At 42.3% G+C, this 24,726-nt stretch overlaps 1 protein-coding gene and 1 long non-coding RNA gene across 2 annotated transcripts in view; both read left to right on the top strand.

Moving 5' to 3' along the window:
• Positions 1-4,183: 4,183 nt before the first annotated feature.
• LOC139409513 (uncharacterized) lies at positions 4,184-13,237 on the top strand. Its single transcript, XR_011634410.1, has 3 exons — positions 4,184-4,237; positions 4,339-4,442; positions 13,213-13,237. It is a non-coding gene; the product is annotated as an uncharacterized lncRNA (long non-coding RNA).
• Positions 13,238-13,324: 87 nt separating this feature from the next.
• The window catches only part of LOC139409788 (receptor-type tyrosine-protein phosphatase C-like), a 41,186-nt gene continuing 29,784 nt past the window's right edge, over positions 13,325-24,726 (top strand). The window contains exons 1-11 of the mRNA XM_071155166.1: positions 13,325-13,847; positions 14,079-14,108; positions 14,223-14,459; positions 14,785-15,003; positions 16,619-16,744; positions 16,837-16,959; positions 17,103-17,240; positions 17,512-17,658; positions 17,932-18,143; positions 18,441-18,501; positions 19,852-19,960. Of these exons, the coding sequence (XP_071011267.1) occupies positions 13,325-13,847; positions 14,079-14,108; positions 14,223-14,459; positions 14,785-15,003; positions 16,619-16,744; positions 16,837-16,959; positions 17,103-17,240; positions 17,512-17,658; positions 17,932-18,143; positions 18,441-18,501; positions 19,852-19,960 (1,925 nt within the window). The remainder of the gene's footprint in view (positions 13,848-14,078; positions 14,109-14,222; positions 14,460-14,784; positions 15,004-16,618; positions 16,745-16,836; positions 16,960-17,102; positions 17,241-17,511; positions 17,659-17,931; positions 18,144-18,440; positions 18,502-19,851; positions 19,961-24,726) is intronic.

The following is a 24,726-nucleotide window of genomic DNA, read 5'->3' on the forward strand; positions in this document are numbered from 1 at the left end:
ATCATAAATGATACATCAACGTTCAGAAAGGGTTAAATAAATCATAAATGATACATCAACATTCAGAAAGGGTTAAATAAATCATAAATGATACATCAACATTCAGAAAGGGTTAAATAAATCATAAATGATACATCAACGTTCAGAAAGGGTTAAATAAATCATAAATGATACATCAACGTTCAGAAAGGGTTAAATAAATCATAAATGATACATCAACGTTCAGAAAGGGTTAAATAAATCATAAATTATACATCAACGTTCAGAAAGGGTTAAATAAATCATAAATGATACATCAACGTTCAGAAAGGGTTAAATAAATCATAAATGATACATCAACATTCAGAAAGGGTTAAATAAATCATAAATGATACATCAACGTTCAGAAAGGGTGAAATAAATCATAAATGATACATCAACGTTCAGAAAGGGTTAAATAAATCATAAATGATACATCAACGTTCAGAAAGGGTTAAATAAATCATAAATTATACATCAACATTCAGAAAGGGTTAAATAAATCATAAATGATACATCAACGTTCAGAAAGGGTTAAATAAATCAAATTATACATCAACATTCAGAAAGGGTTAAATAAATCATAAATGATACATCAACGTTCAGAAAGGGTTAAATAAATCAAATTATACATCAACATTCAGAAAGGGTTAAATAAATCATAAATGATACATCAACGTTCAGAAAGGGTTAAATAAATCATAAATGATACATCAACGTTCAGAAAGGGTTAAATAAATCATAAATGATACATCAACGTTCAGAAAGGGTTAAATAAATCATAAATGATACATCAACATTCAGAAAGGGTTAAATAAATCATAAATGATACATCAACGTTCAGAAAGGGTTAAATAAATCATAAATGATACATCAACGTTCAGAAAGGGTTAAATAAATCATAAATGATACATCAACGTTCAGAAAGGGTTAAATAAATCATAAATGATACATCAACATTCAGAAAGGGTTAAATAAATCATAAATGATACATCAACGTTCAGAAAGGGTGAAATAAATCGTAAATTATACATCAACGTTCAGAAAGGGTTAAATAAATCATAAATTATACATCAACGTTTAGAAAGGTCTTTGTCCCAAATAGCACCCTATTTCTAATGTAGTGCACCACTTTTGACCCGATCGTATAGGGCTCTGGTCAAAAGTAGTGTACTAGCCTATATAGGGAATTAGGGTGCCCTTTAAAAGAAACACACACACACACACACACAGCTTCACAGCAAGATCTTAGTGAGCTTGATAGGTTTGTATTTTTATTTCATTAAAGAGAGTTTATAAATTAGAGAAATTAGAGGTTGTAAATGAGAGATATTACATGATAGAAATTACAGATTATAAATGAGAGATTTTAAATGAGAGATTATAAATGACAAACATGTCTGAAATTCTAAAATTGCATTTTCGTTCCCCCCAGTTTCATCATTGGAATTTGATACAGAACGAGGTAATTGTGTGCTTTAGGACCATGCGGATGCCTCCAAATGGTCGGGTAGGCTGTTCTAAAACGAAAGTTGCGCCACTGTAAATTGCAACCGTTTTCTTGGTCTATCTTGGTCTATTCTTTATCATTAAAAAAAAATCAAGTAGTCATATTATAGTTAACATTGATTTATTTATTTAACCAGGTAGGCAGGTAGCCTATAACCTGACACAGCAGGCCTGTAGCCTATAACCTGACGCAGCAGGCCTGTAGCCTATAACCTGACACAGCAGGCCTGTAGCCTATAACCTGACGCAGCAGGCCTGTAGCCTATAACCTGACGTAGCAGGCATGTAGCCTATAACCTGACGTAGCAGGCCTGTAGCCTATAACCTGACGTAGCAGGCATGTAGCCTATAACCTGACGTAGCAGGCCTGTAGCCTATAACCTGACGCAGCAGGCCTGTAGCCTATAACCTGACGTAGCAGGCCTGTAGCCTATAACCTGACGCAGCAGGCATGTAGCCTATAACCTGACGCAGCAGGCATGTAGCCTATAACCTGACGCAGCAGGCATGTAGCCTATAACCTGACGTAGCAGGCCTGTAGCCTATAACCTGACGCAGCAGGCCTGTAGCCTATAACCTGACGCAGCAGGCATGTAGCCTATAACCTGACGCAGCAGGCATGTAGCCTATAACCTGACGCAGCAGGCCTGTAGCCTATAACCTGACGCAGCAGGCCTGTAGCCTATAACCTGACGCAGCAGGCCTGTAGCCTATAACCTGACGCAGCAGGCCTGTAGCCTATAACCTGACGCAGCAGGCCTGTAGCCTATAACCTGACGTAGCAGGCCTGTAGCCTATAACCTGACGCAGCAGGCCTGTAGCCTATAACCTGACGCAGCAGGCCTGTAGCCTATAACCTGACGTAGCAGGCCTGTAGCCTATAACCTGACGCAGCAGGCCTGTAGCCTATAACCTGACGCAGCAGGCCTGTAGCCTATAACCCGACGCAGCAGGCCTGTAGCCTATAACCTGACGCAGCAGGCCTGTAGCCTATAACCTGACGCAGCAGGCCTGTAGCCTATAACCTGACGTAGCAGGCCTGTAGCCTATAACCCGACGCAGCAGGCCTGTAGCCTATAACCTGATGCAGCAGGCCTGTAGCCTATAACCCGACGCAGCAGGCCTGTAGCCTATAACCTGACGCAGCAGGCCTGTAGCCTATAACCTGACGCAGCAGGCCTGTAGCCTATAACCTGACGCAGCAGGCCTGTAGCCTATAACCTGACGCAGCAGGCCTGTAGCCTATAACCTGACGCAGCAGGCCTGTAGCCTATAATCCAATGCAGCAGGCCTGTAGCCTATAACCTGACGTAGCAGGCCTGTAGCCTATAACCTGACGCAGCATGCCTGTAGCCTATAACCTGACGCAGCAGGCCTGTAGCCTATAACCCAACGCAGCAGGCCTGTAGCCTATAACCTGACGTAGCAGGCCTGTAGCCTATAACCCAATGCAGCAGGCCTGTAGCCTGATCAGCGACAACAACGAAACAGCCTATAGGGAGGAGGTCAGAGACCTGTCAGTGTGGTGCCAGGACAATAACGTCTCCCTCAACGTGATCAAGACAAAGGAGATGATTGTGGACTACAGGAAAAAGAGGACCGAGCACGCCCCCATTCTCATTGACTGGGCTGCAGTGGAGCAGATTGAGAGCTTCAAGTTTCTTGGTGTAATGGACCAACGTAAAAAACATGATGTATCAGTAATAATTGCTTTTGTGTGAAAACACACAGAACAAACTAATATACCATTTGGCAGACACTTGTATCCAAAGCAACTTACAGTCATGTGTGCATACATTTTGTATGTGTGGCCCCGGTGGGAATCGAACCCACGACTCTTGGCATCGCAAGCAACACGCTAGACCAACTGAACCACACAGGACAAACTATATTATTCAACACTTATAACTCTGTTATATGGAAGTAATCCTTGTTTGTGAGTTCAAAAAGCCTTTTGTTTAACACTTTTACGGACAAATCAGCCATGCCTCACTGTGAGACCATGCCCTCTCTTTCTCTGAAGATTAGTTAAATGTCTAAATACACTTAAAGCCAGGCTACACTAAACAAACATATGTATTTTGTATGTATCTGATGCTGTGCACCTTAGAGGAAAGTGCAGAAGTGGAGGGAAGGAGATGTGTGGCGTAGATGACTCATTCATATATTTTTATGCACATATTCTTCATTCCTTTACACTTGTGTGTATAAGGCAATTGTTGTGAATTGTTGGTTTAGATTACTCGTTGGTTATTACTGCATTGTCGGAACTGGAAGCACAGGCATTTCGCTACACTCGCATTAATATCTGCTAACCATGTGTATGTGACAAATTAAATTTGATTGATTTGCTAGCTGAGACTCTGTACTTTACCGTATTTTACAGGAAATACTATTTAATCTACGCCACACATCTCCTACCCACAGCTAGCTATGACATAACTTGTCGCGTAGCGCTGAGGGATCAGAGGAGAGGTTTAGGGTTAGGGGAAACACATTCAGGAAGCTGTGTCCGCTGAAAAGACCGGAGGGAAGGAGATGTGTGGCGTAGATGAAATGGAACTTCCTGTAAAATAAGGTAAAGTACAGAGTCTCACCTAGCTGTGACATCACTTGTCGCGTAGCGCTGAGGGACCAGAGGCGAGGTTTAGGGATAGGGGAACACATTCAGGAAGCTGTGTCCGCTGATAAGACTGGAGGGAAGACATACGTAAAGACAAATACACACAATTTCAACGTATTTTTTTTGTTTTTTTGTTGTTGAGAATAAGACGGATAATTTGTAAGAGTTTCTTTTGGCGTTACCTTTAGGACGTATGGTCTCTGGGTAGTGTGATCGTCGCTCCTGGACATGGCAGGTCTCTATGGACTGAAGATCCTGCTGCTGTGTACTGGGCTCATAGAGCTGGCCATATGTAAGTACAGTATGATACCCAGGGGATGGGGCTGATGGGAGGGCTGTTATCCCTTTAATGGTGACAGGGCTGTGGGGCCTAAATTCACCAATAAAGTACATGGAATTGTTTAAGAAAATGTAGCCCGATGCGATCACTCAAGGAGTGTAAGAGGTGCATTTAATAAGGTTGATCAAATCTAATTTACTTGAGGCATTTTTCTACAGGAATTTCAAATGTTGACAATGGATAAATCATGTTTGGGAGAGGGATAAAGGACTGTGGTTCAAGCAGGATATGGTATACTTATTTTCAGACCATTCAAATAACTTTGTTAGGTTTAACTATTAAAAGTGAGTTGGAATAGAGTAACTCTGAGATTGTCAAGTCCTTCTCAAAACTGTCTGGGTGGGCGTCACCTGGAGGACTAGCTTTTAAAGAGGAGTCTGCTGAGTTGGTCCCCTCATGTTTCCCTCAGAGAAAGGACACACCTGATGATTAGTCAAATTCTTACTCTTAACTTGATACACTAAAATGCATTCAGTGATTGGATATCTATCTAGATCAGGGACTTAACATCTAAGTAATAATCTGAAGCTAATACCTGCCTTTCACTGTGCAACAATGCTACATTCAAAACCTCTTGCTCTGTGTGCAAAAGTACACCCTTGTTTGTGTATATTTAGCGTGAATCTCCAATACATGTGAATGTTCTGAATGTAGAATGTACTTCTATCAACTGCAGTAAGATACACAGAGTTTAGATGTGGGGTTCTTTTTAGACAGATCACAGCTCAACCACTTCCATCTTCCGTTTTGAGCGGCCTTTTCCATTTTGTCTGCACTGTCGTGGAAATGTCCTGTATTACCAAGAAATGAGAGAGCAAATCACACACTTAAACTTCACTTTTAACAATAATTAAGCTTTTGCAATAGCATTTGACTTTCAACATTTCAGTATCTCTAATGAAAAGTTGAGAGTGGTCAACATAATGGCAACTGAGATATTTTATTGCAAAGATGGGGAAGAATGGGGAGATCGCTGAATGTGGAAACAAGCTACATACATAACAGGAGGTATTTCCTAACATCAGTTCAGTCTTTACTGTGTAGTTAAGCAGTGACCACCAAGTGTTTCCCTCGTGATTCCTACTGTGATGCTCATCCAGTGGATGCATTGACCTTCTTCTTCTTTCGGTATGGGAGCGGCTATTGTTTGCTGGACTCCTGTCCTGAGCCTGCTGTTGGCTCGAGCTGGAGTGGCTGTTATTTAAGTCCCGCAGTGGGACTGAACGGTCATCAGTCGAGTCCGTACCATGTTGTCTTTCCAGGACCGGTTGTCCCTGAGTCACTGTCCATATGGCAACTGTAATGAGAATGCTCAAGACCAGAGCAAGAAACATTATGCGTAGAGTCTGGGCCTGATCCTCCCATCTAGTCGGTGACTTCCGGCGTCTCTGGTCCTCCATCCTCAGGGTCTGGTGGGCAGTATGGCACCTGGCCTTGAGCTAATATGCCAGCTCTAGTGAGTGCAAAGAGTTCTGCTGCTTGAGCAGAAAGGTGGGAGGGTAATTTAGCACTTTCCAGTGTGGTTGAGGCAGTAGTAACTGCATACGCAACCAATGGTTCTCCTTTCTCAGAACGCTGAGCAGAGCCATCTACAAACAGTTACAAATGTGCATTTTGCAAAGCGACATCAGTTAAATCCGACTTGGTTTCGAGACAAGCTCCACCAGTTCAGCACAGTCGTGAGGCTCTCCATCGTCCTCGGTGAGCCACAGAGTAGCAGATTTTAACACAGTGCGCCTCTTCAGGGTCACATGACACATTGTCAGAAGAACATTCTGATAATGGAGCAGTCGAGCTGGTGTTAGATGGGCCGTCTTTGCCTGTGAAATAAGAGCATGTACAGCATGAGGAATGTGTACAGTGAGTTCACACATGGCAACAATGTCTGCACAAGCCAACACAGCTTCAGTAGCAGCAGCCACAGCTCTCAAACAACAAACCAGACCTCTGGCCACACTGTCCAGCTGTTTGGAATAATACCCAAATGGGTGCAGCTTTCCTCCATGTTCCTGTGTTAAAACAGATGACATAAAACCATTTTTGTCACAAACAAAGAGGTTAAAAGGTTTGGAATGGTCAGGGAGCCCCAAACAGGGAGAAGTAGTCATGAGTTGTTCCAGTCTGGTCAGAGCAGTCAGTCCCTCTGTTGTCCACTTCATTTTGTCAATCATTGCCATTTTTGTGGCCATAAATAAGGTCAGCAAGCGGCTGCACCACCTCAGCATAGTCAGGTAACCACGCCCCACGCCCTGCCATACCAGTCAACGACATCATGTGTCGTTTAGTAACCGGCTGTGGGACAGAGAGAATAGCCTGTATCCTCTCTTTACCCAGCTGCCTGCCATTGGGAGAGATGTCATAACCCAAATACCTCACTGTCTGTGAAACCAACTGTAACATCTTCTTTGAAACGTTGTGGCCATTCTCAGCGAGAAATACCAACAGAGCCCGAGTATCAGTTTCACAAGTTTCCATTCAGCTGGAGCACAACAACAAATCATCCACATACTGAATCAGAGTGCTGATTCATCCACATACTGAATCAGAGTGCTGATTCATCCACATACTGAATCAGAGTGCTGATTCATCCACATACTGAATCAGAGAGCTGATTCATCCACATACTGAATCAGAGAGCTGATTCATCCACATACTGAATCAGAGAGCTGATTCATCCACATACTGAATCAGAGAGCTGATTCATCCACATACTGAATCAGAGAGCTGATTCATCCACATACTGAATCAGAGTGCTGATTCATCCACATACTGAATCAGAGTGCTGATTCATCCACATACTGAATCAGAGAGCTGATTCATCCACATACTGAATCAGAGAGCTGCCCTCAGGGGGTATAAAACCCTCCAGATTTTGTTCTAAAACCACTGAAAAAATAGCGGTGGATTCCACGTAACCCATTGGAGTCCAAGTAAATCGCTTTCCTAGAAACGTGAAGGCAAACCAGAACTGAGATTCTGGTGCCACTGGAATACTGAAAAATGCATTCGTCAAATCAATCACAGAGAACCACTCTGCTGTGGGTGGTACTGCCCCAACAGTGTAGTAACATTAAGTACCACCGGGGCACAGGCAAAAACTGCATCGTTCGCAGGCCTTAAGTCCTGGACCAATCTCCAATCACCTGAAGGTTTTCTAACAGGCAAGATAGGGGTGTTACAGGGTGATTCTAGACAGGGAATTAAAGCACCATTAGCTAACAAGGATGCATGAACAGGAGTAATACCTGCTATTGCCTCCTTACTGAGTGGATACTCTGCTCTAGATGGGCGCCTGGTATCTTTAGGAGTGACTACCATTGGCGCAGCTCCCTTTATTCTCCCAAAATCATACTTGTCCCTTGCCCATAGGCATTCAGGGACCCCTCTCAGGAGGGGTGAGTCTTCACTCAACAACATGATATTGGTAGAAAAAGAAACCTGATCAACACCATGCACACCCCTCTCAGTTGGAGTTCCGGGTAACAGCTTGTCAGTGTGCTGGGTGAATAAGTTGACCCATCAGGGCGCATCTCCAAGTCTGTAGCATCAAACAAGCATTTCACCCAAATTCCAGTATCCACCCATTCTACTCTGTCTGATTTTGCCAGGGACACATTTGGTGCGCTGTCCTCAAACAGGTAGAGCTCTTTCTGTGCAGGGTTAGATTAAACCCTAAAGCACAGAAATCACTGCTACAGTATAAACCCTCACACTGCACTGACTCATCCTGTAATGTAGCACACAGCCATTGTTTCTCATAATGGAGATCTCTTGTCAAGAGATGGGAGATGGTGAAAAATGGGAGGTGCAATGTAAGCCTGCTTCAGACATGAAACTGCCCTCGTTGTCCCAATGGGTTTTGGCCATTGAGAAAACACGAGCAATATTGGGCACATCAACATCCCATGCATAATACCAGTCACAAAACTCAGACATTAACATCAATTGCTCCCCCCCTTCCTCCTCTTCTTCATGAATAACAGTTAAACCGGTTTGGCCACATGTTATGTTGATGCCAAGTTTACACAGGAGGTCCCTGCCCATCAGATTGACAGGACAGTCGTCAGAGTAGAGAAATTGATGTTGACACTTCTCCTCACAAAAGGAGACAGGCAGTGGAATTGTTACCTGCTCTCTGAGTGGGAGGCCTGAAGCCCCTACAGTTGTGACTATTTCATTAGACATGGGAGGTTTTATCATAGCCTTGCAGTTAATGACAGACATAGCAGCCCCAGTATCAACAAGAAATATTAGTGACTCACCATTGACGCAAGCCTCCACTGTTGGCTCTACTCTCAGAAGGGTGTGACACTTTAAAAACAAATGCTCTTGTTGCTCTGAGGATTTTAGCACAACTGTCCCTGTCTTCTCATCATGTCAATACTCCTCCTCCAGTCCCTGTCCTGGATTGTACAGGGTGTCTGTGCCGGCGGCCCCGTCTGCCAGGCTCCAGGTTGTCCTCTGCCTAGAGGGACTCCTTGTGTGCCCTACTGTTGCTGTTGCTGGACCCCGTGAGGTGGCCCGACCTGCCATTGGTTGGGAGGTGGCTGCCACGGCTGTTGTTGGAATGGGGCTGTCCATGCATGTGCTCCTTTTCCTCCTCTTCTTGCCCCCTCCTCTCGGGCCCCTCCTGCCTTTGTTCCTCTGTGGATTCGTTGGCTCGGAGCAGTCAGCAGCAAAATGACCCGGCTTCCCACAGTTGTAACACTTGCGCACTCCACCCCTCACCAGGGTGTCTTTCAGCAGATCCCCATATCTCAAAGTGCTGTACAGAAACCCAGGCTAAAACCCCAAACAGCAAGCAATGCAGGTTTTGAAGCACGGTGGCTAGGAAAAACTCCCTAGAAAGTCCAAAACCTATGGATCTCTTGTGTCATGGAAATTTCCTGTATTACCAAGTAATGAGAGAGCAAATCACACACTTATTAAACTTCACCTTTAATAATAATTAAGCTTTTGCAATCGCATTTGACTTTCAACATTTCAGTATCTCTAATGAAAAGTTGAGAGTGGTCAACATAATGGCAACTGAGATATTTTATTGCAAAGATCTACCCCCTAGTCGACATGACAAACTACAGATAATAGGAGCTTCACAAAGAAAGATTTTTACTTGAGAGAGGAGTATCCCATATCCAGACAGCATTAGCTATAAATTATCGTTCAGTTTGGTCTGCTAAACGAAGTTCTAATCTGTTTCTTGGTACATCATAATACCAAAACATTACCTCATCCAATGGATATATCAATTGTCAATTCTCGATACTCCCATCTCAAATACAACTCCTCCTGGACAAGCTCACTGAAGACAGTGAGCCTCTTAGGTCATATACTAGCTCAAGATAAGGGCAACCTTAGAGGGGACATACACTGTTTCCAGATACTGCCATCCTCCTCCCCCTAATGAGAAAAGTAGGGAGTGACTAGCACACAAACATTGTGGAGCCAAGAGATAATTGGTTCCCCCTCAATCATTCCTTCACATGGTTTAAAAGATACGTTCACATATGATGACAAGCCTGACCTCTCCCCTCTCTGGGGCCCAAGTAATTGAGCCCTAGCAGAGAAAGGATAACTGCAAACTGCCAACACTATAGTCCAAAAAGAAGACATTCTAATGACAAACATCTCACATAAGCATTATTATGTCAATCTGTTACCCAACTAATTATGATTCATCCCCAACAGCACTTCCTGGTATAGCTATGGCTGAGATCAGGGCCGGTCCTTACCGTTCTGCCACACTATGCGAAACCAAAAAAATGCACCGGCAAAACTAGAATAGTCCCAGTAAGCAAAATAAATTTGAAAAGAGGTCTAAAATATATATTTTCCAGACGCTGAAGTTAGGTTCAATTTAGGTTCTGAATGAAAGGTGAAAATATGTGTTTTCCATACGTTTAAAATAAATATTTTTCAGGACGTTGAAAAAAAACACATTTTCTTGATGTTGAAATCAGGTTAATTTCGGTTTTGAATGACAGTTGAAAATATGTCATTTATAGCCTTGATTTATTTGGGACAAATCAAGACTAGTCCATACCGTACAAAATGTGAACCAAACATTATTGATTTAGATTTGGTCTGGACCGGACCAAAAATCAATGTCCGTGGAAGTCAGGCCGGTCCAAAAAAATAATTCCAAAAGGCGTCGGCCCATGCTTACTGAGGTGTAGCCTACAGTATTGCCTGAAATTCAATTTTATGAATGCCCATCTATGTGGTAAGCCTACCGTTTTTAAAGCACAAAAAAATAAGAAAAAAAGAGGGCTCGTGCTTAGTGGGGTGTAGCCTACCGTGTCGGCCACGATGGGATTTTATGAATGCCCATCCATGTGGTAGGCCCACAATTTTGTAAAACAGGCCGTTGAGTTGGCTTTATTAATCCTGATTCCTGTAACTAATCAATTTGGCTATTTAATCTATGAATATCAGCTACCCAACGGGAATATATATATAGTATATGATATATATATATATGACTAGTATATATATAGTGCCTTCAGAAAGTATTCACACACAATACCCCATAATGTGGAATTGTGTTTTTTGACATTTTTACAAATTAATAAAAAATGAAATGCAGAAATGTCCTCAGTCAAAAAGTAGTCAACTAATTTGTTATGGCAAGCCTAAATAAGTTCAGGAGTAAACATTTGCTTGATAAGTTGCATGGAATCACTCTGTGCAATAATAACATTTAACATGATCATACTCAGTGATGTGTTGTATTGGATTTGCCCCAAACATAACACTTTTTATTCTTTGCCACATTTTTAGCAGTATTACTTTAGTACCTTGTGGCAAACCGGAGCATGCTTTGGAATATTTGTATTCTGTATAGGCTTTCTTCTTTTCACTCTGTCATTTAGGTTAGTATCGTGAACTACTACGTTGTTGATTCATCCTCAGTTTTCTCCCATCTCATCATTAAACACAGTTTTTTAAAGACACCATTGGACTCATGATGAAATCCCTGAGCGGTTACCTTCCTCTCCCTGAGCGGTTACCTTACCTTCCTCTCAACTATATTTGTAGTGACTGGGTGTATTGATACACCATCCAAAGTGTAATTCATAACTTCTCCATGCTCAAAGGGATATTCAATGTCTGCTTTTTTTAAATGCATTTACCAATAGGTGCCCTTCTTTGTGAGGCATTGGAAAACCTCCCTGGTCTTTGTGATTGAATCTGTGTTTGAAATTCACTGTTCAACTGAGGGACCTTGCAGACAATTGTATGTGTGGGGTACAGAGGTGAGGAAGTCATTTAAAAGTCATGTTAAACACTATTATTGTACAGTCCATGCAAATTATTATGTGATTTGTTTAACACATGTTAACTCCTGAATATATTTAGGCTTGCCATAACAAAATGGTTGAATACTCATTGAGTAAAGACATTTTAAACGTTTCATTTTTTATTAATTTGTAAAACAAAAATGATATATTCCACTTTGACATTATGGGGTATTGTGTGTAGACCACTGAATCTCAATCTCAATTGAATTCATTTTAAATTCAGGCTGTAACACAATAAAATGTGGAACAAATCAAGGGGTGTGAAAACTTTCTGAAGTCACTGTATATATATTTATATATATATATCTCGCCTTGGCCATCTTTATCACGTTATCACACCCCACCTTGGCCATCTTGCTATTGATGAGAACGAGCCACCAGAACCCCCACAAGCCTCTATGCAAAATACATAGCAACCAGCTCTCCATTAATAAGTAAAGGCGTAGCTTCCTCTTGATGGTCAATTTTTGTTGTTGTCTCAAACGCAACTGCAAACAACCTACACTGGATGTGTGAAGACATTTCACTTTTGCAATCAAACTTTGATAGCAGACTCACTGGTGGTAATGAACCATGGTTCTGAGGTAGTTCACCCACTACCTCAGTTACATATTCACAAACTGAGAGTAACACCTTTCAATCCTGAAGAGGTGTAGTAGTGTGAAAAAGTAACAAAAAGAATCCCCAGCCAGTCACAACAGCAGCATCTGACCAGGTTTTCATTGGGTGGGCAGACCAGTAAAATGGCAGTGCAGGGTGCGTCTCCCTTGGAGTTGAGCAAAGAAAAACACTTGAATACTTCTGTAGCTCTAAGTGCCCTTTTCTGTTGTAGGTCTCTGTTCAAATGGAAGAGAAACACAGTGTTATAGCAGTTTATTTTGGGTTGAATACTTCTGTAGCTCTAAGTGCTCTTTTCTGTTGTAGGTCTCTGTTCAAATGGAAGAGAAACACAGTGTTTTATTTTGGGTTGAATACTTCTATAGCTCTAAGAGCATTCTTTCTGTTTCATTTTTGTGTCGTTTTGTATGAGTCCTATGAAGGAAAATACTAGCGGGTCAAACCAAAGCAAGTGTATGCTGAAACATTGTGACAACCTAATTGTATTGAAATAAGGAAGTAAACATTTTAAGTCGCTGCTTTTTGCATTTTGCCTTAGAAGCTCAGGGTTTGGGTTACAGGAAATCCAGTACAACGTTAACAGCACAAATCATCTAAAGTAGACCAGACCTTAAAGGTGTAATTGGGTCTGGAACATTCCATACCTATCTCATGTGAAGTAAAAAAAAAATATATATATTTAAAATGGTCAAGAGCCTTGGTGCGTTCACACCTGTGTGCATTATAGTCAAATAGATTGATGTAATGTTAGATAGTAATGTTGGCCACAAGTCCTTGATGATGACTTAAATATCATTTTTCAGGTGACGGGGATACAACTTCAGGAGGTCAGTTGGTCTTAAAATGATTCTCTAATTCATGTCTTTATCCCCCAGAATCAGTCATGATTTGTCCACATCTGAAGGTGACCGTTGCATGATTGCAGATGCTATTCACATTAATGCTCAGAGGCAGCAACAATGCGTTCTCTATTTTATAGCAACTGGCGACTCGAGCACAAGCACTTCTTACCCTGCAAGCACCCTCAACCAAACCCAGACATCTGACCCTGCAAGCACCCTCAACCAAACCCAGACATCTGACCCTGCAAGCACCCTCAACCAAACCCAGACATCTGACCCTGCAAGCACCCTCAACCAAACCCAGACATCTGACCCTGCAAGCACCCTCAACCAAACCCAGACATCTGACCCTGCAAGCACCCTCAACCAAACCCAGACATCTGACCCTGCAAGCACCCTCAACCAAACCCAGACATCTGACCCTGCAAGCACCCTCAACCAAACCCAAGCCTTTCCTACAAACACCTCCACCTCTCAAACCCAGGCTTTGCCTACAAACAACTCGACCTCTCCATCTTTGCCTACAAGCACTCCACCCATCCACAACCAAACCTCACCTGCAAGCACCCTGACTTCCACTACAGCTATCCCCACAGGTTGGCCTCTCCTCCATGGGATGCTGTGTTGTGTCCATTGATAGTAGATCATGTTTCTCCTACTGTTGTGATGTTGTAATGGAATGTTCTGATGTTGTAATGGAATGTTGTGATGCTTTAATGGAATGTTGTGATGTTGTAATGGAATGTTGTGATGTTGTAATGGATTGTTGTGATGTTGTAATGTAACGTTGTCCTCGTGGATTCTCACCTGTCTGTTCCGTCTTTCAGGCAGCCAGACTAAACCAACACCGCCAAAGTGTGAGTTCCAATTCCTTGGTTTGAGATGCATTCTAAGACTGTGCATGATAGGGATAGTTCACCTGAATAAATAAATTAATAAATAATGATCAATCTTTTCATGTAATCTTATAGGTACATACACGGTCACGCCTGTCATCTATGGCTTTCAGATTGACTTAAAGGCCTCAACCTCCGACACATACAACATATCGTACCAGGATGAATCAGGAAAACACATTACTGTTGAGCATCAAACGGTGAACTCCACTATTGTGGTATCATTGAAGCCTTGCAGGAAATACACTTTTACAAAGATTCAGCCTGAATGTGAACTCCAAGGAAATAGCACTCTGAGGACTGAGAAAATGGGTATGTCAAAGGCACTGAGCATACACTGTTTAATAAGGTATTATTTGTTAATTACATATGAACTAATAATCCTTATTAAATCCTGTGGCTAAATAATGATTTGGAGGAAAACAAATTGTGGGATGTAACAGTCACTGTGTTTAGTAATAACATATCTTTTTAGGTTGAATCTCAATACAATGACAAATTACTTACTTATAATAACTATTATGTAAATGCACTTGTAGTTAACTAGCTGTAGACTATGATACTTATCTAAAATAATACATGTTGGAAAAATTGTTAAAAATCTATATTTTTTTTAACAAATGTTTGCACAATTTAGATGACCTAGAGTTTTTCACCAACACGAAGCCGGGATATTTGTGTTATGTGACGAAATGGGATATCAGTGATGCTGAATGGAACAGTCCTGTTATCATCTGGGACAAAAACAACTGTTTTCAGCTTTTAGATGAACATTTCTGCACAAACTTCACAACCAATGTAGCTGTGCCTGGAGATTGCAGTGTCAACATCAGCAAAACTATACCAATAACAGCAGGTGAGATTACTATAAATACTCAGAAAGAAAAGTATTTAAAAGGTTAAACGGGAATTACTCAACAGCAAAGGACATTTCTCAATCACTATGACCTGCTATCCTTTATTTAAACAATCCTGACCAACAGTGTACAGTGCATTCGGAAAGTACAGTATATGACGCTACAAGCTTGGCACACCTTTATTTGGGGAGTTTCTCACATTCTTCTCTGCAGATCCTCTCAAGCTTTGTCAGGTTGGATGGGGAGTGTAGCTGCACAGCTATTTTCAGGTCTTTCCAGAGATGGTCAATCGTGTTCAAGTCCGGGCTCTGGCTGGGCCACTACGGACATTCAGACACTTGTCCCGAAGCCCTGCGTTGTCTTGGCTGTGTGCTCAGGGTTGTTGTCCCGTTGGAAGGCCGAACCTTCGCCCCAGTTTAAGGTCCTGAGAGCTCTGGAGCAGGTTTTCTTCAAGGATCTCTCTGTACTTTGATCCATTAATCTTTCCCTCGATCCCAACTAGTCTCCCAGTCCCTGCTGCTGAAAAACATCCCCAGAGCATGATGCTGCCACCAACATGCTTCACCGTAGGGATGGTGCCAGGTTTCCTCCAGACGTGATGCTTGTCATTCAGGCCAAAGAGTTCAATCTTGGTTTATCAGTTCAGAGAATCTTGTTTCTCATGGTAAATCTTGTTTTCTCATGAGAGTCCTTTGGGTGGCTTTTGGCAAACTCCAAGTGGGGTGTCATGTGCCTTTTACTGAGGAGTGGCTTCCGTCTGGCCACTCTACCATAAAGGCCTGATTGGTGGAGTGCTGCTGAGACGATTGTCCTTCTGGAAGGTTCTCGCATCTCCACAGAGGAACTCTGGAGCTCTGTCAGAGTGACCAACGGGTTCTTGGTCACCTCCCTGACCAAGGTCCTTCTCCCCCGGGCGGCCAGCTCTAGGAAGAGTCTTGGTGGTTCCAAACTTCTTCCATTTGAGAATGATGGAGGCCACTGTGTTCTTGGGGACCTTCAATGCTGCCAAAATGTTTTAGTACCCTTCCCCAGTGCCTTGACACAATCCTGTCTCTGAGCTCTACGGACAATTCCTTCAACATCACGGCTTGGTTTTTGCTCTGACATGCACTGTCAACTGTGGCACCTTGTATAGACTGGTGTGTGCCTTTCCAAATCATGTCCAATCAATTGACTCCAATCAAGTTGTGGAAACATCTCAAGGATAATCAATGGAAACAGGATGCACCTGAGCTCAATTTCAAGTCTCATAGCAAAGGGTCTGAATACTTATAATAACTGTGAATAACATTTATAAAAATCTGTTTTCGCTTTGTCATTATGGGGTATTGTTTGTAGATTGGTCAGGATTTGTATTTATTTAATACATTTGAGAATAATGCTGGAACATAACAACTTGTGGAAAAAGGGAAGGTGTCTGAACACTTTCCAAATGCACTGTATACTCTTATAAGATTAGTCCAAATGAGGACTAAAAGAGATCCTAATCAGAGCATATCAAAGGCTGTGGCCACATTTTACACGGCTGCTGATAAACCATAATGTGTTAACCAGTATCACTATTTTGTCTCTTTTGTGCATGGCTATAATTAAATCTTTCCTATTTTGAAACAGAGTATTCTACAGTCAAACATTCTCCCAATCTGGAATTCAAAAACGTACTCCCTGTTGAAATAGTATGGAAAAACAAGCCAAAAAACTGTAGCCCTAAAGATCTGGACATTCATTACACCTGTGAAGGTAAAAATAATGTTTCCACATTTCATATGAATTTACATATGATAACAATTTATTTTTTCAAAGGAATCACTAATATTCTTGTTTTTGTCCAGGAAACAACGGGTCTATCAACTTGGATGATTTGGAACCCTTTCAGAAATACAGCTGTAGTGGAAAGATTACTCACAACAGTAAAGTCATCAATACCAAGTCCATTGACGTTGAAATCAAGTGTAGTAAGTTATTATACAAACATTTTTTAAGATAAACTCTCCATCGACTTAAACATTTGAATACTGAAAATAGCCTATAACAAGACATAACATGCATTTATTTCAGTATCACTATGATCATATTATTCTTATATTTCACTCCGTAGAAGTGGACATTACCAAAACGTCTACAAACACAAACACCTCCATAAGCCTTAAATGGACCAATGACAGCATTAACTGCCCCCAAAATACTCAGCTATTTCACTCCTGCGTTTCCTGTAGAATTGAGACTGAAGTTAAAGGTAAGCTACAATGTTCAGAGACATTTTAAGTAATTATTTTACCCACCAAACAAATGAACCTTATTTTAATGATAAGTCCCTATGGAAAACACAGGTATGTATGTTTTCCTAAAGATGTGGTTGCCTTTACAATTGTATGTCCGTGGCAGCTTGTAGAATAAGCAGTTGCCTCAGGTGGGAGATGAGATCATTTATATATATATTTAAAACAAACAACTAATTGATAAGAATTTCAGATCAAGCTTTGACTCCTTTTTCATCCATTTTTCAGATTGTTACACAACGGATGAATTACATTATGATTTTAATAAATTGCAGCCGTTCACAAATTATATCTGTTCAATTGAGCTACGGTACAAAGACATGAGCTACGATACATTCCCAAAAGTGTCTAAGACAATCCAAACTGCCCCTGGAGGTAAGTGTGACATACGTTGCATATATCATTTCATTCACAATATATAGCAATATGATGATTTTTAACATACTGCAGCAATCTTTACACGATGCAGATGTTTAAGTGAAGGGTGCTGAGTAAAAATGTTTCTGAACTGTAGTAAATGATCATAGAATATGAAGTGGAAGAATGCAGTTCACAACAGGCCTATATGAAATAACTGCTTCACATCTGTTGGGATCTGTGAACAGGATGACCATAATGTAATCTGTTGCCTATGTTTGTGTTTGACAGTACCTGATGAGGTGGGGAAAAAACCGAGTTTGACTTATACTCAGAACAATGCTTTTACCATTACATGTGAGGAATTAAAGCCAGTTCAGTGGAAGGGAAAAGAGAAGTTGTACATTGCAACGATCACTGGGTCTGAGACAAAACAACAAAAACATAAAAAATGCAATTTTACATTTGCGGACCTCAGCTATTTAACAGACTACACAGTTCAGGTACGTTATTCAACATTCATACAGTAAAACCTAATGTATTGACTCTGCTGTAATATATCGTGGCATTAGATACTGCTGAATGAAATGCTCTATGTACTGTATGTAGATGAGTTAAACAGAAGATGTAGAAATGGTGTTTCACCAGTATGTCTCTCAGGTAATGTGTTCACATAGTCAGGATGATCATTAACGAGAGTATTGGCTCGATTATTGTGCGTTCCTGTTAACCCAGTGGGTTTGTTGGGACCAGGAACTATTGTGATGGAAGGATCGTACATGAATGTCTTCTTTTTTCAGATCGTTGCATTCAATGGGAAATACAAGAGTAAACCAATAGGAACACACATTACTACTCGCTGTAAGTAGTTTTACATGTACAGAATTTTTTTGTTTTATTTTATTTCACCTTTATTTAACCAGGTAGGCAAGTTGAGAACAAGTTCTCATTTACAATTGCGACCTGGCCAAGAGAAAGCAAAGCAGTTTGACACATACAACGACACAGAGTTACACATGGAGTAAAACAAACATACAGTCAATAATACAGTATAAACAAGTCTATATACGATGTGAGCAAATGAGGTGAGATAAATAAATAATTAAAATAAATACAGTAGGGAAAGAGGTAGTTGTTTGGGCTAAATTATAGGTGGGCTATGTACAGGTGCAGTAATCTGTGAGCTGCTCTGACAGTTGGTGCTTAAAGCAAAGCTAGTGAGGGAGATAAGTGTTTCCAGTTTCAGGGATTTTTGTAGTTTGTTCCAGTCATTGGCAGCAGAGAACTGGAAGGAGAGGCGGCTAAAGAAATAATTGGTTTTGGGGGTGACCAGAGAGATATAGCTGCTGGAGCGCGTGCTACAGGTGGGTGATGTTATGGTGACCAGCGAGCTGAGATAAGGGGGGACTTTACCTAGCAGGGTCTTGTAGATGACATGGAGCCAGTGGGTTTGGCGACGAGTATGAAGCGAGGGCCAGCCAACAAGAGCGTACAGGTTCGCAATGGTGGGTAGTATTGGGGCTTTGGAGACAAAACGGATTGCACTGTGATAGACTGCATCCAATTTGTTGAGTAGGGTATTGGAGGCTATTTTGGAAATGACATCGCCGAAGTCGAGGATTGGTAGGATGGTCAGTTTTACAAGGGTATGTTTGGCAGCATGAGTGAAGGATGCTTTGTTGCAAAATAGGCCAATTCTAGATTTAACTTTGGATTGGAGATGTTTGATGTGGGTCTGGAAGGAGAGTTTACAGTCTAACCAGACACCTAGGTATTTGTAGTTGTCCACGTATTCTAAGTCAGAGCCGTCCAGAGTAGTGATGTTGGACAGGCGGGCAGGTGCAGGCAGCGATCGGTTGAAGAGCATGCATTTAGTTTTACTTGTGTTTAAGAGCAATTGGAGGCCACGGAAGGAGAGTTGTATGGCATTGAAGCTTGCCTGGAGGGTTGTTAACACAGTGTCCAAAGAATCTTATGCAGAAGCCTGCAATAAATATACTCAAGTCAGACTGATTAAAATGATACACTTTGTATGAATATTACCTTTCTCTGACTCCAATTAACAAAATAATATGACTTTGATGAACTGTATGAACAAGTAGCCATTTATCCCTCCTCCTCCCTCCATTCATGGTAGGCTAAACAGCATTCAGTGTTGCTATTACATTGTTGAGTAAATGTCCCTTTACCACTCTTCACATCTGTTTTCAGACAATGACAAAGCTGTGACTGGGTTCCTTGTGTTCCTCATCATCCTGACGTCTCTGGCTCTCCTCATCTTTCTCTACAAGATCTACAACCTGCAGCGCAAGACGTCCAAGTGAGTATTTAGTCAGTTCCTGTCTGACAGGAAGTCTCCAAATGCTACAGTAGGCTTCAGATTACCTTCAGATTGTATTTGAAGAGGTAGCTGTGTACAGTCGTGGCCAAAAGTTTTGAGAATGACACAAATATTTATTTCCACAAAGTTTTCTGCTTCAGTGTCTATAGATATTTTTGTCAGATGTTACTATGGAATACTGAAGTATAATTACAAGCATTTTATAAGTGTTGTTTGCTTTTATTGACAATTACATGAAGTTGAGACAAAGAGTCAATATTTGCAGTGTTGACCCTTCTTTTTCAAGACCTCTGCAATCCGCCCTGGCATGCTGTCAATTAACTTCTGGGCCACATCCTGACTGATGGCAGCCTATTCTTGCATAATCAATGCTTGGAGTTTGTCAGAATTTGTGGGTTTTTGTTTGTCCACCCGCCTCTTGAGGATTGACCACAAGTTCTCAATGGGATTAAGGTCTGGGGAGTTTCCTGGCCATGGACCCAAAATATTGATGTTTTGTTCCCCGAGCCACTTAGTTATCACTTTATGGCAAAGTGCTCCATCATGCTGGAAAAGGCATTGTTGGTCACCAAACTGTTCCTGGATGGTTGGGCGAAGTTGCTCTCGGAGGATGTGTTGGTACCATTCTTAATTCATGGTTGTGTTCTTAGGCAAAATTGTGAGTGAGCCCATTCCCTTGGATGAGAAGCAACACCACACATGAATGGTCTCAGGGTGCTTTACTGTTGGCATGACACTGGACTGATGGTAGCGCTCACCTTGTCTTCTCCGGACAAGCTTTTTTCCTGATGCCCCAAACAATTGGAAAGGGGATTCATCAGAGAAAATGACTTTACCCCAGTCCTCAGCAGTCCAATCTCTGTACCTTTTGCAGAATATCAGTCTGTCCCTGATGTTTTTCCTGGAGAGAAGTGGCTTCTTTGCTGCCCTTCTTGACACCAGGCCATCCTCCAAAAGTCTTTGCCTCACTGTGCGTGCAGATGGACCCACAACTGCCTGCTGCCATTCCTGAGCAAGCTCTGTACTGGGGGTGCCACAATCCCGCAGCTGAATCAACTTTAAGAGACGGTCCTGGCGCTTGCTGGACTTTCTTGGGCGCCCTGAAGCCTTCTTCACAACAATTGAACCGCTCTCCTTTAAGTTCTTGATGATCCGATAAATGGTTGATTTCGGTGCAATCTTACTGGCAGCAATATCCTTGCCCGTGAAGCCCTTTTTGTGCAAAGCAATGATGACAGCACATGTTTCCTTGCAGGAAACCTCCAAGGTTGACAGAGGAAGAACAATGATTCCAAGTACCACCCTCTTTTTGAAGCTTACAGTCTGTTATTCGAACTCAATCAGCATGACAGAGTGATGATCTCCAGCCTTGTCCTTGTCAACACTCATACCTGTGTTAATTAAAGTCCCTCAACCGGTCTGGTAGTTTTTCTGACTCAGCCAGTTTCTTGGCCACAGCCTGCTCCAGCTCTGAGCAGACAGCTCTGGTCTCCAGCTGTTCAGTGAGGGGAGAATCAAGGTCATTCTGGAGCTTTGTGTTCCTGGTCTGCTCCTCTGGGATTTGAGTTGGTTCGCTTGAAGCTGAAACTTCAAGCTGGAGCATTTATCCTTCAGTGAGACCTGAAGCTGAGATAGGATGACGTTTTGTTCCCTATCAATGGTCTTGAACTCACCAGCTGTATCCTGGAGCTTGATCTGTAGGTCTTGGATCTCTGGAATCAGCTCCTGGTGTTCGGCTGACAAGGTGTGGAACTCAGAGAAGAGTTATTGGTGTTCGTTCTCCAGTGCCCAGTGTTTGGCCTTTAACTCCTGTAGCTCTATGACTGTGGTCTGGCTCTCCATAGTCAGACTCTCATAGCAGCTGCGTTCAGCCTGGAGGGAGGAACTGAGAACTTGCTCTTCTCCAAGGCCAGAGTGTGCTCATGGAGCTGTTGATTGTCTCTCTGGAGTCTCTCTGGATTCTCTCTGGATTCTCTCTATCTCTGGAGGCTCTCTCTCTCTGGAGGCTCGCTTCCAGCCGGGCGCTTCGTGCTTTCTGTCTATCCACAGCTTCAGCTTCTGCAGCTCTTTAACGCTGGTGTGCCTCTCCGCGGCCAGAATAGCACACTCAGGGAAGGGAAGCCTGAAGGGCAGACTGGAAGTGCTGGCTCTCCTCCTCCAACAGCTCAGAGTCCTGTTGGTCGGCTTTAAGGAGCAGGGAATCCAGGGAAGCTTCCTTCGCTGTGTTCTGCTCCTGCAAGCCCTTCAATGCCAGTAGGATGTTGTGCATGTTGGAACTGTGAGTCTTCTCTGCCTCGAAAGCTGAGGCCATTTTATTGGCTGCCAGCTAGAGCTTGACGTTGCTTCCACTGCTCCTCAGCTAGCGAAGCCTGAAGAGAAGCTTTGGCTGCCCTCGCACTTACTATAGCTTACTATAGTGAGACCAGCTCTGAATCCCTCCTATCATTACTGAGGACCTCAGGGCACACAGGCACCTGTAACACAATATATTTGTTTAAGTGTAGCCATCCTCATATTAACTCACCCAAAGAACAGCAGAATTACTGTGACCAGTTCACTCAATAGTAGTTCAATCGAGTACTGGATTAACTGAATAAACAGCAGAGACAGAATGCAATATGGAATTGCATTAAATACTTTGGGGGTATGGCACCTCGTCTCAGAGGAATGCTCCTTGGAGCCAGATGCTTATGACAGGTAACCCTTTGCTGGGCAGCTGACAACACAGAAAGATAACTCTTCCTGCTGGTCCTCAAGGATGGAGGAGGTAGACTGTGCATGAGTCCTCCTCCTGGCTGAGTCCTCTTCACAAAGGTCCTGAAGCAGCAACACCACATGAAGCAGATGTGTATAATGTTAGTATTGATCCCTCATTGAGCAGCATCTTTACCCACTACCATAAATCCAGGATATCAAATTGAGTTATAAAGGACTTTTTTTATTTTTCCATTATTTTTTACCAGGTAAGTTGACCGAGAACAAGTTCTGATTTACAGCAATGACCTGGGGAATAGTTACAGGGGAGAGGAGGGGGATGAATGAGCCAATTGTAAACTGGGGATTATTAGGTGACCATGATGGTTTGAGGGCCAGATTGGGAATTTAGCCAGGACACCAACCCTACTCTTTCGATAAGTGCCATGGGATCTTTAATGACCTCAGAGAGTCAGGACACCCCTTTAACGTCCAATCCGAAAGACGGCACCCTACACAGGGCAGTGTCAGCCCTGGGCATTGGGATATGTTTTTCTTTTTATTTAAGAACAGAAATACTACATCTCTGTCCTACTGCTCACCAAAATACACTATATCTCTGTCCTACTGCTCACCAAAATACACAATATCTCTGTCCTACTGCTCACCAAAATACACAATATCTCTGTCCTACTGCTCACCAGAATACACTATATATCTGTCCTACTGCTCAACAAAATACACTATATCTCTGTCCTACTGCTCAACAAAATACACTATATCTCTGTCCTATTGCTCACCAAAGTACACTATATCTCTGTCCTACGGCTCACCAAAATACACTATATCTCTGTCCTACTGCGCACCAAAACACACTATATCTCTGTCCTACTGCTCACCAAAATACACTATATCTCTGTCCTACTGCGCACCCAAATACTGCTGGACTGTTTTAAGGTGCAACAACTTTCTACCACACTGTTCTAGATACTTTACACACATATGACTGATTTACCTTCCTTGTGGTCCATTGAACAGTGATGGATTTTTTTAAGCCTGTATTTAACTAGGCAAGTCAGTTAAAAGAACAAATTCTTATTTACAATGACAGCCTACACCAGCCAAACCCAGACGACGCTGGGCCAATTGTGTTCCGCCCTATGGGACTCCCGATCACAGCCGGTTGGGATACAGCTTGGATTCCAACCAGGGTGTCTGTAGTGACGCCTCTAGCACTGAGATGCAGTGCCTTAGACCACTACGCCACTCGGGACTTCCAGACCACAGTTACTACTTCAGCCTTAAAATGTTTGATATTGTTCTGAGCTGCCACAGTTTTCAAGAGTAGCTTCTGGCTGTCCTTGCTGTCAGCCAGCTTCTCTTTCTCAGTAGGGGGCCGCATCAGCCGCTGAGACTTGGCAGCAAATCCAGCCTTCAGCTTGCAGATGGTCCTCTTCTGGCCTGCCAGGTGTTCCAGCCTCTGGTTCAAACAAGTTCTCTGGCTGAGGCTTAATCTGTTCACAAGAGAGACCATGGCCATAATGTACATGTTAAATCACAGTGGACACTTGGATACATGACTTGGCTCAATAAAACGTGTGTGTCTGGAGACGATGTAAAAATATCAGTTACCTCTGCTTGACATCTTGTCCTTTTTCTTTCTCTCATCCTGTGAAAGTTGATCATTTTCACTCCTCTTGGAACGACCCATCCCGGATCCGGGAGAATTGTCATCAACTGACACTAATTAGCTTAACGCAACGGACAAAAAATATTACTAGAAAATATTCATATTCATGAAATCACAAGTGAAATATATTGAAACACAGCTTAGCCTTTTCTTAATCATGCTTTACAGCCAAAACAAGACAAGCATTTGTGTAAGTTTATCGAAAGCCTAGCATAGCATTATGCCTAGCTAGCAGCAGGCAACCTAGACACGAAAATCAGAAAAGCAATCAAATTAAATTGTTTACCTTTGATGAGCTTCGGATGTTTTCACTCACGAGACTCCCCGTTAGATAGCAAATGTTCCTTTTTTCCAAAAATAG

The sequence above is a fragment of the Oncorhynchus clarkii genome, chromosome 5 (genome assembly GCF_045791955.1).
Source record: "Oncorhynchus clarkii lewisi isolate Uvic-CL-2024 chromosome 5, UVic_Ocla_1.0, whole genome shotgun sequence".
NCBI classification, from domain to species: domain Eukaryota; kingdom Metazoa; phylum Chordata; class Actinopteri; order Salmoniformes; family Salmonidae; genus Oncorhynchus; species Oncorhynchus clarkii.